We start from the raw sequence: 17,479 nt of genomic DNA on the forward strand, positions 1-17,479 counted from the left end.
ATAGTTGTTCAGTGAGGTAGGGGAAAATTCAGCTATGAGTAAAGGACTGGATACTGCATCCGTTCCTTCTATGACAGATCAATTGTAGATAGGTAATAAGCTAGCTGAAACCTCCAAGGAGCAAAGTGGGAATTTTGCCATATCATCCGGGCAGACCATCCCTCAAGATTGGCTAGTTGCTCGTGCACAGCGGAAAGCAGCCGTCAAACCACCTATCAACTTGGAGGATATCTTCTCTCGCATAGGGGAAACAAAGTCCAAAGGAAAGAAAAAGCCCAAGACCTACTCCCGGATCACCAAGGATGAGCAAAGGAACCACACCATCCATATCGCTACCCCACCTGTCGATGAGCCAACAGATCAAATTGCATTTGCCGATTATAGCATTGCAACCATCCTGATAGGGCGAGCCACCAAAGAGAAAGAAAGGGAAGAGTTCAAGGACTCCGTGTAGAATATGCTCAGGGAACTCGACGAAATGACTGCTGAGAGAAGCATGTATCGAGTTCGTGTTGACCAGGCTGAGGGATATATTGATCACCTGCTAAAACCTTTGCAACATGCCCCTAAATCCTATGTCCCCCCATTGGCATTGGCACAAAGGACTACAACAGAGTTTGAAGTAGTACCTGATACCGCCAAAGTTGTCAAGGAATGGATTCGAGACATTAAGGAAAAGGGAGAACGGATCATTGAAGATGTAAAGGAAATGACTCACCACCGAGAGACCATTCTTGTCAAATTATTTGAGGTAAAGAAGGAATGTTTCAGGATCCATGAGGTGGTTGGTACAATCCTTCCCCTCATGAGGGCTCTCTTCTGGACCCACACACAGATTCCTACATTGTCCGCTATCTTGGATCCTTATGACATCAACATTTTTAAAGAATGGTACTGGACTGCCAACATGAAGAGTGAAACAAAAGACACCATTAATAAAGAGCATGAGGAATGCGAGGAAATCTTGAAAAACAGGAGGGATCTTGGTGGAAAGATCTTCCGATCAATTGTTTTGGGCTGGAAAAATAGTTGGTTCAATGATCGAGTACAACAAAATTGGGAGGATAGATTGAGAATTGATTAGGTCGCATAGTCTATCGAGGACCTAGAGTTTGCCATTGGATTGCTTACGGACATTTTATGTTTTGAGGCTCATCAGTCTGACTGGAAGGATGGGTTAAAGCATGTGGATCGCCACTTGGAGGGTATGCAATATAAAATACGCCATCCTCCTATGCCTCCATGCATGGTGTTGTTCCAGCTATGCATCAGATTTCAAGACTATGTTCGGGCATAACGCGCAGCAGGTCGGGACCTCTGGAAAGAGTATTTGCACAACGAGGATGAATTTTTGGAAAAAGGGTCTACAATAGAAAAGCAGAAAGTGCTTTCATAAAGTGCAAGTTTCTTTTTTAAAATCTTGAAAAGCACTTTTTAGGCATAAAGTTTATTTCTAACTGCCAAAACAGTTATAAATCTTGAGCTCTGTGCATGTGCACTTTTTGGAGCAGCTTTTGGCTAGTTATTAATTACCTTTTTGGGTAGTTATTGTTTCTCCTTTTGTTGTTGTTGATATTTTGCCTCCCATTTATGGGTATGGGCAGTTTTGGTAAATGATGAATTTGGCCCACTTGTTTAAGTTTAAATCTTGGCCATTCATCCGTTTTTGGAATTCTATATAAAGGAATTAGTTCCTCTTTGTGAGAGAGAAAAAAAAGATTGTTGCAGAAACTTTGGCAAAATACATACAGGATTTAATGGAAGTTAAAGTTGTGTTTGTTCTACTGTGAGTGCATGGTCCTCTTCTCTATTTATTTCATATTTCTGCAACTGTATTTAATTTCAGATAGTTATTTATGCATATATTTGATGGAAATCTTAGTTCATACCATTAGGAAATAGTTGATTATTGTTTCCTCTGCATGGTTAGTCTGAACCCCTTTTGTGCTAAGTTTGGTTATTAGATTTGGATAAATAGGTGTAAGAATCTATCGTGCATATCTAATAAACTTGAAAATTCGAAATTCTTAGATGATTGCACTGGTTTTTACCTAGTTGTGCTAATTAGCTGGCAAAGTAATTTCTAGTTATTTTGAGATTTCTGTCTATGTGTTGAAATATGTTGTCTTAGTTAGAATTAGTTAGCTGTTCTTATTCACTCTTTATCCCTCTCTCCTTTTTCCTTTTTCATTAAAGAAACCCTCTAGTCAAGCTTAAATACCATCAATTAGAGGCAAAATCAGATGATATAGGACTGTAAACTCTAGGGAACCTGTACAAAACCGATTCTGTCTAACTGTAAGTCCCCTTTTGTGTTTCTAGCAAAACACTTCAACCACTAAGCTATCCTGCAGTCAAGACCTGACAACCAAAACATTGAGGTCATCCCCATTGATTAAATTCACACAGCATTAGGGATTTCCTTATCTCAAGAGAGGATAGGATTCTTAGTATTTCTATTCTGCGTTGGCCGGATGAAGTCGTAGTTCCGTGACTTTAGACACGTCAACAAGTACCTAGGTACAATGAACAATAAACTTAGAAATTGGAGTCATCCAATACATTTCTGAAAAACTGTTCCTCATCACCAGAAGTACTGGACTCAGTTGCCTACTAGGATGGGACAATAACTTGCCAAACATCTTGCTCCTCATTAATCTATGATACTTCACCAATTTAGTTATGTGCTTAACAACACTTTCAAGTAATATGAATCCCTTTTCTAACCCTAATTTAACTTCTGATGTAGATACATGGTTTTAATTTTTGAAATATTATGCCTTAGTACTTCTTATATGATCGATTAGTAAGCAGTCACTGAAATGTGAAAGTTCTTGTACTCCAGCAAAAGAAATCCCTTCTCCAGAGTTTTGACATTGTAATCTGTGATCCAAGTGGGTACCTTAACCTTGCATTTCGGATAACCAAGAGCGGATTAGTTGAGGTAATTTATTGTTTTTTAGTTTTTTTGATATGAAACACTTTTGCTATCATTATGTTTAATATTTCTCCTCAGTTTGATTAAAGTTTTGACTTAATGCTTTAACTGACAATCTAATATTATTTTGTATTTTAGCTCAGAGATGAGGCAGCGCAGACATTAATATACATGAACACATGTAAGGACAGAGGGTTTGAAGAGGTGTTTATGACAAAAATAGACTTTGCTGCAAAGTTTGATTACTATGCCAGGTATTCAAAGTTAAATAATGCATCAAAGTAGCGTTCTGTGCTGCATAACCATGCTGTAAGGAACATTTAAGAATATCGAAACGTAATTGTTTATTTCCCGTCTAATGTTACTATTTATTGCAGTAAGTAAATATGCATTATTTGTTTTTATAATACTTGTTTCGAATCTGTTAACATAGTTCCTGTCAACTTAAAATTTCCTCATATTTAGGAGCAGGACACTTAAACTGAGGCATATTATTAGATGTAGCCAGAAGGTGTGAGATACTGGTTATTATTTTTGATTCATTTTTTTTTGGGAAAAGTTAGTATGCCTCCCCTCTGATACCTTTTGACTGCAGTCTAAAGTATATTGCAGGGATTGATTTTCTGGTCATAAACCAGATCTGAAATGAATTTAGAGAACTCACTTTGTGTTTTTTAATCTTTTTTTTAACTAGTTGTAATATCCTAGTTATTTTTTATTTTTTATTTTTAAGGCCAAGAGACATCAACAAAAAGATAACCCGTTAAGGTTAGAAATCATAAACTGAAACATGCTGGGAAAGTAATCCTTCCACTTTCTGATCACCAAGTGCTCAATGTGGGAAGGTGAGAGCATATGGTGTTGAGGGGATCATTAGATTGATTAACTGAAAACAATGCAGTGCTCGGGTGGCAAGTCAACCCCTTCCGCTTATCCAGCGGGAAGACAAGAAAACTTGGCGGTGAACCAGCCAAGTGAGATACACAAAAGTACAAATCACTCAACCGCAATATTTCAGCGGGAGGACTGCAGTTACATAACAATCTCAACTCGACCGCTTATGCAGCTGGAGGACCATTACACTTAGATATCACTCGACCACTTATGAAGTGGGAGGACTGAATTACAATTTTGCTTGATAATAGGCGGCAAGCCAGCTTCTTCCACTTTTCAGCGGGATGAGAATTACAACATAGAATTGGTTAGTAGTACTACTACTTAACCTTACAAAAATAGAAGATATAAGAAGAGAGTAATGCTGATTATCCCAAAATGAACATGAATTTTCTGCTAATATCACTTCTGGAGGTTGGAATTGCAAAACCAGCAGCCTAAGAAAACTCTAAAAAGCTCACAACTCTCTCAATACACATCCAAATCACCCAAAACCAGTCCCAAACCCACACTAGACCAATTGCAATAACAACCAACCAAAACCAAGATACCAAAAACCCCTTATTAATTTTGCACACATCCCAATGCAAAACAGAAAACCACGCCTAGCTCTAGAATTTCGATTTTGACTAGTAAATTTAAAACTCAACTAAAAGTGCCACAAACTTACAAAGTGAATCGCCATTACTGGGAAGGATGAAAGAGCTGATACCCATAACGGTCAGTCACTTCAACAAAGAGGTGTGATCGAAAATGCACTTCAGCCACAGGCAAACCAACAAGTCCCCAAAATCGTTCCAACACCAAAAATGACTATGGCATGCTCTGAGAATGTAGTAGATTACAACACACAACTAGGTACTATGTTTCAAGTACGAAACCGGGAAGCACTAGGGAGACGCACTCCGAAGCCTCAAAGTTTTGTCGCCAAACCGGCAGCATAACATTACAAATTTTCAAGTTGATCAGAATGGGAGCCCAAGGCTCTTATTTATAACTTTCACACCATCAAATTTAAATGCAAATTGCCTCAAACTCAACTCGCCCCATTTGCATTTCATTTCACTCACGTGGACTGCCAAGAGTGGCGCCATCCTACAAGTCAACCTTCACGCCAAAAAGGATGGACCCATGATATTTACTTGGCAAACATTAGAGATGAAACATAGAATAACATCTCCCTTAATAATTTCGACATCCCCTTATTAAACATAAATTTCGCCAAGCACTTAGGAGATTTTAGACAATAATCCCAAATTCAATAAATCAATAGCAATTAATCAGATTAATTAAATATTAAACGTTAGGATAAGGAAATAATATTTAATTGTGTCACATATGACTCCCGTACTGATTACTGTCAAAACCAGGATGAAACTGAGCCAGGAAGACCACTGAACTGCTGCAAGATCAGGACCCTGTCCACTGCCAGAAATAGAATTATGCCACACTGCCACTTACTAAAAATAGTAAGTCAAGAACTAATACTCCGAAAAGCATGATCTTCGCGCCCAATGACAGAGCATGGAGAGCTCAGTAGGACAGTATCATTAAAATAGCCATTCCCTGACTTACTAAAAATAGTAAGTCCTCGCCTCATCAATGCTGGACCCTCATTCTTCATTCCACCTAGCCTACGGGTCTCAGGAATAGGCTAATGGACCACTGGGAGGTCATCAACGAGAAGGGGACATTACACTTGTCCTTTTTATGGCCAATAGGCTGTGATATGTTTTCAAACTTTGTTTATAGGTGTATTTCATTGATCATGTAAGGAAAGAAAGATTATTACCAAGGCTTACTTAAACCGATGGTATTTTTAAAATAGATACCATTTAGGTTTAAAGATTATTACCAAGGCTTACTTAAACCGATGGTATTTTTAAAATAGATACCATTTAGGTTTTATATCATAGGAGCAGAAATCATGATTAATTGTAAAAATCATGAATCGCCAGATTTAGTGATTTTTCCACCCAAAGAAACTACAATTTTTTAAATATATCGAAGTCTCAATTTTTATGGGTTTCCCCCAAAAAAATAACAAAAACATGCTATATTTGACCATTTTTAATCAAATTTATGTTTAATAACTGATAACTAGGTTTTCAGTTTCAGGCTTTCAGCTTTTTAAAATATAAGACGATTCTATAAAAACAAGCATTGGCTGCCAGCACAAAAATATAATACAGAGGAATATGATTTTAAGTTTTAACCCTATATCAACAAAATACTTTTAGAAATCTTTGTATGCATCCTAAATCTCGTACAAACCACCTTTTTTGCGTTTGAGCTGCTAGGCATCCACAACTTTTCAAACCTTATCAAATTGGTGGCCACTACACCATATTCACTAGGCAGATCATGTGGTGGAATTAACACCTGCTTCTATTGGGCTCTATTCATAGATGGTGGGGTGGGCTCATCTACGATCTTTTTGGATTTTAAATTACTAATATTTAATTTTTATTAATATTTATGTTTTTTATTAAAATTTACTTTGCTATATATATATATATAGATAAAATTTATGTTTATTAAATTTTATAATTAGTTGAATATTATTCATATTTTGTCCAAGGGGTTGAGCTTAATTGGTCGAAACATTGGGTTCTAATTGTGGAGACCCAAGTTCAATAACCCATAGGGACATCTAAAGTGGAATTCTAAGTTGTGGCTCTTTGTCTTCTATCATTGGCTTCTAAAATGGAGTTACTCTTGGTCTTCCCTAGGTTATTTCCAATGTGTTTGCTCATAAGGAGCTTGTATTGGTCTAATGTTGATGCTCATATGAGCAAGATTTTTGTAATCGATATTCAATTCAAAAAAATAAATATTCATATTTAATATTAATTAGCGTTTAGGTTTTTATTATATTTTTTAGGCAAAATGCCATCAGAGGGGACAAGTCCCTTCATTAATTAGAAGCAAAATACAAATCCTAGAAAACAATGACAACGATGCAGGAGGCAATAGCCATTCCTAAAACGCCTTGCCTTGTGTGGCAAAGGAATTTTATATGGAAATTACATATTGTAGTTCTTTGATCTACCAGTTTTGTAATGGTGCTAGCGTTGACTTCCCTTCGAAGTTGTTGTGGGTATACAACTGTCAAGCGCTTCAGACAGATCTATATTATGTAGGCAATGTGCAAGGGATAGACCACTTTGAGTCGCATGGACAATTTCTCCTTACATCCCTCTGTATTATTGGTTGCAGTTCCTCCTAGGCCTCCAAGGAGTTCAAGAGGGCCACTTCCTCCTCTTGATCAATGGCTCTGTTTGAGAGGAAATCCGTGTTAGTTTTTAGGATCAGACTGATAATAACATGCAGAAATGAAATAATGAGTACACAAAACACAGCAGTACCCTGGGAAAACCTCCCTCTTGGAGGTGCAAAACCCAGCAACAAATTCTCAGTTTGTATTATGTCAACAGCAGTAGAAGTTGTACAACTTTGCTTCACACTTGAAGCAATATAATCAACAGATAATAATCTGAATTAGGGCACACAGTAAGATGAACAACGCTCAGATTGCTGCTGTAAGTGGTTGCTGATCAGACATAGAAGTGCAGATCCTTTGCTTGGTAGGAGGACAGATTGCTATGGTGATTCGCTAGACATGAAGATGATTTATTGCACCAAAAGACACCTTCGCTGTCCCTGAGAGAGAGTTCGCTTTTCTTGGATCAGGTCACTTGTTGAAGGTATAAAATCACTGCTTGCAGAAGGAATTCGCTAACCAAGAATGCTGGTCCAGGTTTGCTGATCAATGAAGTTGATCAATCGCAGCCTCAAGGAGAAGTTCGCTGCTCCTATACATGCATTTGCTGCCCTAGATAATGTAGTCTTCAATCTTGAATGAAGTCGCTGATGCAGAGGAACCAGTTCGCTGATTACAAGATAGTAGTTGCTGATTGTTGATCAAATGTATTTGATACTTGCAAAAGACTTTGGATATATATGTGTCCAATTCACCTAGACACCTCAGGTTGGCCTTTTCAACTTGGCGCCAAAACATAGGGTTAAATTACAAGTTACATAAGATAGGGCCTGCCCTATCCACAAGTTACATTCAATATATGACCTGACCTATCCACAAGTTACATTGCCCAATTAGGGCCAGTCCTAAAGTAAGAATTACACATTTGAATTTTGCCAAATATAGTTATGGATAAGGCCGACAAGCCAATTAGCCATCAAAAGATGCTAGGTCGGCCCTAGAAGGGATCCGACCTAGCTACAACATCAACAATCCCTAGCTTGATTGGCCTCTCAAAACACATGTGACAATGAGTAATGTTTCAATATACCGAAAAGTAAGCTATTTCTATCAATCCAAGCACTCAGCTTTCAATTGGGGGCCTTTTGGTTTGATATGGCATTTATTATAATTAAGGAGTCTCCTTACCTCAATATTGCTAATGTTCTTGTCCAAACAGAGTTTGTGTCCAGCATGAAGGGCTGCAAACTGAGCTTTGTTGTTTGTTCTCACAGGGAGTTTCATTGCTCCAGCCCAAACCATAGTTCTATCCTCATCTTGAATCCCAAGCAATTAAAGGGTTTCACTTTTTATCATTTGGACTTCTCCACAAAAATTTCCTCTATGAGGTGACTAACTTTGGATGTGCTTTGTGTGGTAATTCGAGGCAAGACAGTGTTTAGATTGGTATTGCAAATATGACAGATTTCAACATTGTTATTCTTCCTGCTAGCGTAAGACATCGCCCCTTCCAACAATCTAGCTTACTGATGCATTTCTGATCTGTTGTATTCACACTTTGCTCACATCTAACTTCAATAGTATGCCTTTTTTTAAATTTCCCTGCTCAGTGTATCTGCCAAGATGACAAAGATGAAAGGGGAAAGCCCTTGCCCCCTTGGAAAAAAATACATGGTGTTCCATTCACTACCACTGAGTACTTGGGAGTGAAATGCAGCTAAAGATGCAATCAATCCATGTAGTGCAGAAGCCAAATTTTTCCATATTCTTGAGAAGGAATCTCCACATTACCCTGTTATACACTTTGCTCACATCTAACTTCAATAGTATGCCTTTCAGATTTAGTTGTATTAATGGAATGTAGCACCTCTTGAATAGTAATAATTCTCTCTGCAATGTTCTTTATTGGAACAAATCCACTTTCTCTTTAGAAATGAGTTTGGAGAGGATAACTTTTAGTCTGTTTGCCATTACTTTTGAGATGATCTTGTACATTGTGTTGCATAGTGAGATTGAGCTGGTAATCTGAAAATGATGAGTAATTTGCCTTTTTTAGTATGAAGGCGATATTGGTGTTACTGAACTCTTTCAAAATGAGCATTCTATGTCTTGACTCTTCCACAATCTGCCATACCTCATTGCCCATAAAATCCTAGTAGATCTAGAAGATTGAGTGGGGAATCTGTTCGGACCTAGAGCTTTGTCGAGATGCAAGCCAAAGTCTGCAGCCTTCACTTCCTCCATTGTTGCGGGTTGCATCAGAAAGAAGTTGTCTGCATCTGTTACCAATCTCGGGATGCAGTTCATGAAGTTGTGGTGTAAGACGTCCGCATCGCCATCTCACCCAGTAGTTGTTGGAAATTTGCCACTTTTGATGATGGGATTTCAAAAATATCTGTCACTATGCTATTGTCTCCTCGGGTTACTTTTATGATCTTGTTATGTCCTTGACACGCTTTGGTGGTATTGTGGAAGAATCTGGTGTTTCTATCTCTCTCAACAAGCTAGATTTCCCTTGATTTAGATCTCCAAAAACATTCTTTACGTGGAAGAATTTCTTGATACTTGGCCATCAGAGCTTTTTCTTTGGTAAATTCTGTTTGTGTCATGCTGTCTAGCATTACATTCTCACTTAAGGTGGTTGGCTCTACTTCCAGCCTAAATTTCTCTTCAAATATGTTGCCAAACACCTCCTTGTTCCAGATTTTGAGCTTGTCCTTAAGTCTCTTTAGCCTTTTGTAGAATAAAAACATCTTGTTGCCTCCTTTGTTAATTGGTTCTGCCCACCTCTCCTCCAATTTCGGTGTCAGATCAGGGTGCCTCAGCCACATTTTTTGGAACCGAAAATATGATTTTGGACCCACCTTTGCTTGCATTATCTCAAATTCCATAGGAAGTGGTTTGAAATGAATGGAGGAAGTGGGCAGAGTCGGCCAATTTATCCAGGCCTCAACTAGTAGAAAACGATCTAGGAGTTTTGCAATATTGGTGAATCCACTTCTTTGGTTGTTCCATTAGATGGAACCCAATCTATGGGGCCATTATTGAGGACAAAGGGTAAGAAGTCATCCTGAGCTTGGGCTATGCAGCCAACATCACCCAATTTCTCCTTAAGGTGTAAAATGGCATTGAAATTACCCCCTATTATGAATTTGTCTTGAATGTGTGTGAAGGCAGTATTAATTCTGCCTACACCCTTCTTTTACCTTTGGCTATGTGGGTCCTGTTGGTGTACGTTTTATCATATACCAAACATTAGAATAAAATAAACAAGGATACTCTATCCTCTCCTGAACAAAATCAATACTTGTGCCAAGATTGCGAGAAAGACCACAAGGCAACTCCAAGGTCTATATGTGCGTATGAGCGACTTTATGTGTTGGATAGCTTCCTTGGTTATGTATGCTGAAATACAAGGGGGACTTACGCTTGGCTTGTTCAATTCACAATGGAGATTTATCGTTTGGATTGGATCATGAACTTCAAGAAAACTGAAAAGCAGATAAGGTTTAGAAATTCTAATCTATTCCTAAGAATTCAAGAGACACTAAAGACTGGGTGAAACTAAGAACAACACTTTGTTTCGCTACACTTAGGACAACTACGCAAAGCATTTGCAATCTTCTAAGGTTGTGCTTAAGATTTTCACACTTATGAACAATAACAACAATTGAACAATATAACTCAAAGTAGAAGTCAAGCATTCACATCAAAAGCTCAGGCTAACTTTACACATTGAATGAAAATCATCCATCCAACAAAAGTATGAGCAAAAGTTTCACCTATCTAAATTATCAATCCTTCATTCATCTAACAACTTGAAATAAAATCTAAACTATGATGAGGGATAAGAACAATGCAGACTCCAAATAAAGGGAAATAATCACCATCAATTCGAACAATGAATTACTTATTATTTTGGCAATCCTAAGCAACAATTGCTTATCTCAACATGTTTTGCAACATGCTCCCATGATTTACGAATGAGGGGTGAGCTCAATTTATAGGCTCCCCAATTACAATTCAAGGGCCAGGATTGATTTCAAATCAATGGTCGAGATTACAAAATAAAACCCTAATTAGGGCTTGTTACAACTAACTACCCTTCGACCAATGAGAAAATTACATTTAAGGACATTTGTCCTTCTTGCTAAATATAAACCAATAATAAAATAGAGGGTTGTTACATTGTGAAGTGTGCCTTCTAGAAGCTTCTGGATAATTCAGGTTCATTTAACCTGGACATGTTGACCTAGAACAATCTGATTGCTGAATATCCTCCTTGAATTCTCCAATTTGTGCCGTAAAATTGCCCAAGTATGGAAATTTGTTTGGAATACTCTTCTTGCCGCCATCTGATTCTGATTCTGATTCTGGGAGTTTGTCTTTAATTCTTCAAGAGATGAAATCCTCCAAGAAGTCTGGAATGTTTGCCAAGTCTGAAGACTTTTCTTTCTTGATGCCTGGAAACTCTTTCAAGTGCCTTGAATTTGGAGAAGAATTCCCCTGTGCCTTTGCCACAATGGAGGAAATTTGGAATTTTCTCTGTGAAGTATTTCCTATTGACTAGCCAAATTTTGGCTAGTCAATTTTATTTTGTGACACCTTCCTGTGAATCCTCGAGTACCTAGCCAAGATTTTGACCATTTCTATGCTCGGACACACTTTGCCTGTGGATTTGCCTTAAATTCTGGATCTGGCTTGTGCTGAGTAGAATAAGCTCCGCCCTTGGACAAGGATTTTATTCATCTCCTCTTTATTTTCCTCTTTGTTCTTCTTCTTTCTTCCTGTTTCCTCTCCAACACAGTCAAAATTTGACTCTTTTGGTTGTGGAAAACTCCACACTTAGCCATCTTTTGAAAATTTCTCCAAGTGTTGAATTTATTTTGGAAAATATTCTAATTGTCAAGCTTTATTTTCCAACCCATTCAATTAATTAACCCTTGATTTTATGTGTTTCTTGGTCGAAATTGTTTCACCTTTAGCCAATTTTTGTCTTTTGCCATGGGAAGTTGATCGTGATGTCTAATTTCCAAGTCTTGGGCTAATTTTCATGCTCAAGCATCTTCACATATTCCATTTATGCCTAGCCTAACTTGGTCAGTGTCTTATCTTGCTTGGCAAGCTTTGTGCAATTCGTCTTGGACAACTTGTGTTTGATCAATTCACCTCGGCACAATTTTATTGTCTTTATTATGCCAAATGCCCACCTTTCCTTGCCTAGGCGGACTTTGCTAGGCATAAGACATTCTTCTCTTTGCCATATGTTATGCTTTTAATTTTCTTTCCCTTCCTTATGTCTTTCTCTTCTATCTCCTTGGGCGGGTTTTGAGGGTGTTAGGCCAAGGCGGACTTTGTTTGGTCCTTGCTATCTTTCTTTCTTCTTTGGCGATCTTCAAGTAGTCTTGCCCAAGGCAGACTTGGAAGCCTCTTGGACATGGTGGAGTTGACATGATGCTTACCATGTCTTGGCGTACTTGGAAGGCATCTTGCCATCCTAGTCTTAGCTTTAATCTTTTCCAAGCTATGCGGACTTTGGAGGTCTTTTGCCAAAATTCCTTGCTTAAGTCGGACTTTGCTTGGTCTTTGATATGCTTCCTATGCTTTGGCGGAGTTGGAATGTCTTTGGACATCCTTTCCCCTTAGCGAACTGGGAGGTCTTCATGCCATCTTATCCACTTCTTCCTTGGCGGACTTGAATAATGTTTGGACATCCATCCAGGCGAACTTCATGTTGCTTGTGCCACACACTTGGTAGGGCAGAGTACAAGTATGCTTGGACATTCTTCCTCATGTGTCTAGGTGGACTTGGACAATCTCTTTCCAAACTTGCTTTGCTCTTCCTTTGGCGGACTTGGAAGAAGCCTTGCCAACTTTGCTTTGATCATGCTTATGCAGGGTTTGAGGATGTCTAGACATGTTTTTTTATCATCCAACCTAGGCGGACTTTGGAATGCATCGGCCAATTTATGTTTTGCTTTAGTCTTTCTCCTAGGGGACGGACTTTGCATTGCCTTGGACAATTTTCACCTTGTACCTTGGCGGATTTTGGAGTGCATTAGCCAAGGGCGGACTTTGCTCAAGTGAGGACATCTTCTTGAGGTGGACTTGGAAGACTATGTGCCATCCTTTGGTGGGGCGGGCTTTTATCCTCCAAGGTATCAATATAGCCAATTTTTTTTGAATTTTTTTTCTTAATCAAAGGTAGGCATTTGATGAACCTTTGCCATGGGTTACTTGACTAAAGGTAGGAGTTTGCTAGTGCTTGGACAACTTTTCTTGTTCAGGAGGCGGACTTGGAAGAAGCTTGGACAAGTCTCCTCATGCTTAACTATATGTAGGAGTTTGCTTAACCTTTGCCAACTACAGGTAGGAGTTTGCCATGTGCATGCCAACATTGTTTGCACATTGGCGGAGTTTGAAGAGTCTTAGCCATCCTTCCAACATACTTAGGCGGACTTGAATGTTTCCTTGCCATGGGCGGACTTGAGGATGGCTTGACCATGCCAGTTGATGTGCAATCTTCCAAACCTCTAGACAACCTTTGTCTGCCATTCCTTTCCTTACGCAAATTTTTCATTTGGACAGCCATGTGCCACCCTTTTGATCTGCTTCCAATGTTATCTTCAAACTTGATCAGCCATGTTGTCATCTGGACCTGCCATGTTCATATTTGATCGTTTGGAACAAAACCCTAAGTTCTTGCTTTTTACACTTGGAGGCAAAATTTTTCAATTCTGAGGACATGGGTGGTGATCATATGCCTTGAGGAATGCTTTTTTTTGGAACAAAACCCTAATTAGGGTTTTTACCCTTAGAGACCAAATTTTTCAAATTCTGAGAACATGGGTAGTAATAATCTAGCATGGAAGATCAAAACCCTAGTCTCGGAAAATAGCAAAAAAAAAAGAAAACTCTTCTTTTTTACACTTGGAGGCAAAAATTTCTCTAATTTGAAGACATGGGCAAGACTGAAATGACCCGAGGAACAAAACCCTAATTTCAAAAAAAAGCAAAAATTTCGAAGCCCTGCTTTTTGTACTTAGAGACAAGATTTTCAAATTCTGACGAAATGGGCACTGGCTGAATGACCCATGGAACAAAACCCAAATTCCACTTTCAAAAAAGCAGAAAAAGCGAAAAAAAGTTAAAACGGAAATTTCTAAAAATAGAAAGTTGTCAGAGATGACCCAAAGCAATTGCGATCCTCGTCCTTCAAACCTTCTAAGCACTTTGACAACATCCAAACATTGATTTGACCATGAATTCTCTACTTGGCCCGGGATGACTTTAAAACTCTAACTCGTCATTTGCAAAAAGATTGGTGATTAGCAGCTGCAACACCAAAGCGAAACCCAAAAAACAAAAAAAAATAGGGGGTCCCCATTTGCAATGGGCTGATGTGTGAAATAGGTCACAACAGGTCCATAAGTGTTGAAGATTGTGAATTGTAGATTTGAGCTATAGCTTTTGATCTCATCTTTTTTGCCAATTTGCAATGATTCCCGGATGTCAACAGAAACTAGACTTGTGCCCCATAGCATACCAATACCTCTCAAAGCTCCAATGGCCTCCACAAAACTTCCACTCTAGCCTTTACAGTGTTTGATGAAGAGTTTTGCTTCTTTGGATGATAGCTTAGTTTCTTGTAGGAGAACAAGTTTGGTCATTTTAGATTCTAATTGATGCTTGACCATGTGCGTCTTCTCAAGGGCATTCAGGTCCCCGACATTCCACACGAGCATCTTTATTGCTCTCCAAGGGAGGGGGCTCTTCCCTTGGGTCTAGATTTGAGCATATATGTTTCGATGGAGGTCTAATCCCTTTTGAGTGCATCTTCTTTCCTTTTCTACCTTATAGATTTCCTTCCCTAGTGCTTCCCGGATGGTGCATTGCTCAAAAGGTTAGCCGCACTCTCACTGATACATCTAGGCTCTAATATATCTATAGCATCCGTTTGTTCTTCATGATCAGATTCTATCTCTTTAAATTCTAAGTCTTCTGTGCTTGATTTAAGATTCACCTTGTCTTCTTCCTGTAGAATTACCTCAATCAGGGTTCCTAAAGCTTCATCCTTCTCTACCAATCAAGGATAATTCTTTGCATCAATTTCCTTGATACCTCCATTTCTATTCCAAATGTCATTTATTTCCTGAACCGTATTTACATTTGCTATAGCTCTTGGTGTGCAGGTATCCCCCACCTTTCCTTGGTCCTTTATATTTCTTTCATCAGTTGCTAGCTTTGTTGGATCTTGTGGGAGCCCTTCCACGACCTTTCCCTTATCCTCAACATTTAAGATTTGTGTCATTTGTGGTGGTGTTGCATTTTTCTGGCTTGGCGATTTTGGCTTTGGAATCCACTTTAGGGGAGCCAGTTTGGGGCAGCCTGCCTCATAGTGTTCTCTACTTCCACACCTGCAACAATAAAATCGTTGTTCTTCAATCTCAGTTCCTTGCTCCCACACTTCACTTGCATAAGAAAGCCAAAGAATTTGAGGAATCGGATCGATTGAGATCAGCTTGATTCTTACAAAGAGGGCAGAGTTGCTTGTTCCCATATCCAGCCCAAGCACAAGACCTTATTTGGAGTTAATTAGGCATAAATAATCCCCATTCTTGTATTCAGAGGGCAGATTCCATTGCTGACTTTCATTTGGAGGCTCCGCATGATTCGATTTTTGCCCTACTAGGGTTTCTCCCTATTACCTTCACAATTAGGGCTTTTTGGCTTAAGGACTTGACTTCTTTCTCAATCACGGTAGATACATTGATTTCACAATTCTTTTGGCTGCCATGATTGGTGGGGCAATCCTTGGTCGATGGTCTAGCTTTGATGTGTGCATACGGCCTTCTTGGCTTCATTGGAGCCCTAGAAAAGTACTCTTCATTTACTTCTTGGTAGCATTTCCTTGCTCTTCCTATCGGAATCTGTTTTGTGCTTGTGGCGAATGGTGGGATTGGAAGATGGTTGTCGATTGCAATACTATTCCATTCACAGATTTGTTGCATATGGTCTGCCTTTTTTGCATGATCCTATGCTGCCCCTTTTCAGTTCATTGCGAGCTCTTTGTCAGTTTTCATGACATGTAGCGTATACAGAATAATTACAAAGCAATAAATAATATGATTATTTAATAATAATATAGTTGCAAGTTGCAACCACATAATTTTAGCAACAAACAAATGGATAGAAATGATTATTAGTGTTTATTAGATTTTAATGATTGATTGATAAATTTATTTTTTAATGATTTATAATAATCTAATGTTTATTAAATTTTATAATTAGGTACTAATATTTAAAATTAGTTTTTAGGTTTTTATTAGATTTTAATGTGTTATTAAAATATAGAAAAATTTAATTACATAATATTCAGATTTATTCACAATTTTTTTATTAGATTTTATTAATCAATGAATTTGTTCCAAAAAAATTCTTCATTGAACATGAGTGCAAAGTGAAACCTTGTGGCATAGCTCACTTGAACAAGCTTTTTTATTTTTATTTTTATTTTATTGTTATAAACTTATGGGGTTTTGAGTTTTATACTTATATTGCAGGTCTACAAAAATAGTAGATGAATGTGATAAAGCTGTGTTTTGTGTTTCAAACACTTATGGGCCAAACATTTGTTTTTATTTACTCTCTATATCTCTATGGTATTAAAATGCCTTAAATTAAAAAATACAACACATTTTTCTCCTTTTGCATGTTTCTATATTTTTTGAAAAATTCTGATTATTTGCCAAATAAATCTTTGATTTTTTGAAAAAATCTTATGCTTTTAGTTTGCCAATTTTGTCCACAAGAGACTTTTGCTTCTATGATTTGAATTTGAACTATATTTCTTTCGTATTTTTTAACCAATGCAGGCGGGGTTTAAGCTTTTTTATTGAACAAAATAAAATGACTGGGTTTCAGGTTATAAACTGCCAGATTTTTTGAGAGAAAGATCATAATTACTATGTTTGAATGGCTTCCATCTGTATGCAGAAGAAAACATTTACTTGTCACATTACCTCATCTAGCATTCTAATAAAAATCTACATCCATTAAATTTGAATATCAACATTACGCTACTGTTAAATGTGAACTGTCAGCACGCACTGCTCTACAGTAAAATAAAATTATTTACAAATATTTGCTGCTAGCTTCTTGAATTTACTTCCAAACTTACACAACTGTTTCTGACAGTGAGATCTTCTACACTGCCAAGTTTACCTGCGATGAGTCTGTAGATTTTGAAGGGGGTCTAATTTGAGAGCAAGGAATGTCCATGTTACATTGGCATGCAACTCCTGCTGCTGCGATGTTATCTGTCACTGCTAGATTTTGTGTCTGAGAAAATCTAATAACAGTGTCTGCTGTTGCTAAATAACTGTGTCTGTAAGAACCTCAAAAGGCAATGGAGGACAATACTT

At 38.0% G+C, this 17,479-nt stretch overlaps 1 protein-coding gene across 1 annotated transcript in view; it reads left to right on the forward strand.

Annotated features, from left to right (window-relative positions):
* Positions 1–17,479, forward strand: part of LOC131067121 (uncharacterized) — a 159,811-nt gene that overhangs the window by 48,776 nt on the left and 93,556 nt on the right. The window contains exons 8-9 of the mRNA XM_058002052.2: positions 2,846–2,944; positions 3,077–3,192. Coding sequence (XP_057858035.2) covers positions 2,846–2,944; positions 3,077–3,192 — 215 coding nt within the window. The remainder of the gene's footprint in view (positions 1–2,845; positions 2,945–3,076; positions 3,193–17,479) is intronic.

Source organism: Cryptomeria japonica, chromosome 7, assembly GCF_030272615.1.
Source record: "Cryptomeria japonica chromosome 7, Sugi_1.0, whole genome shotgun sequence".
NCBI classification, from domain to species: domain Eukaryota; kingdom Viridiplantae; phylum Streptophyta; class Pinopsida; order Cupressales; family Cupressaceae; genus Cryptomeria; species Cryptomeria japonica.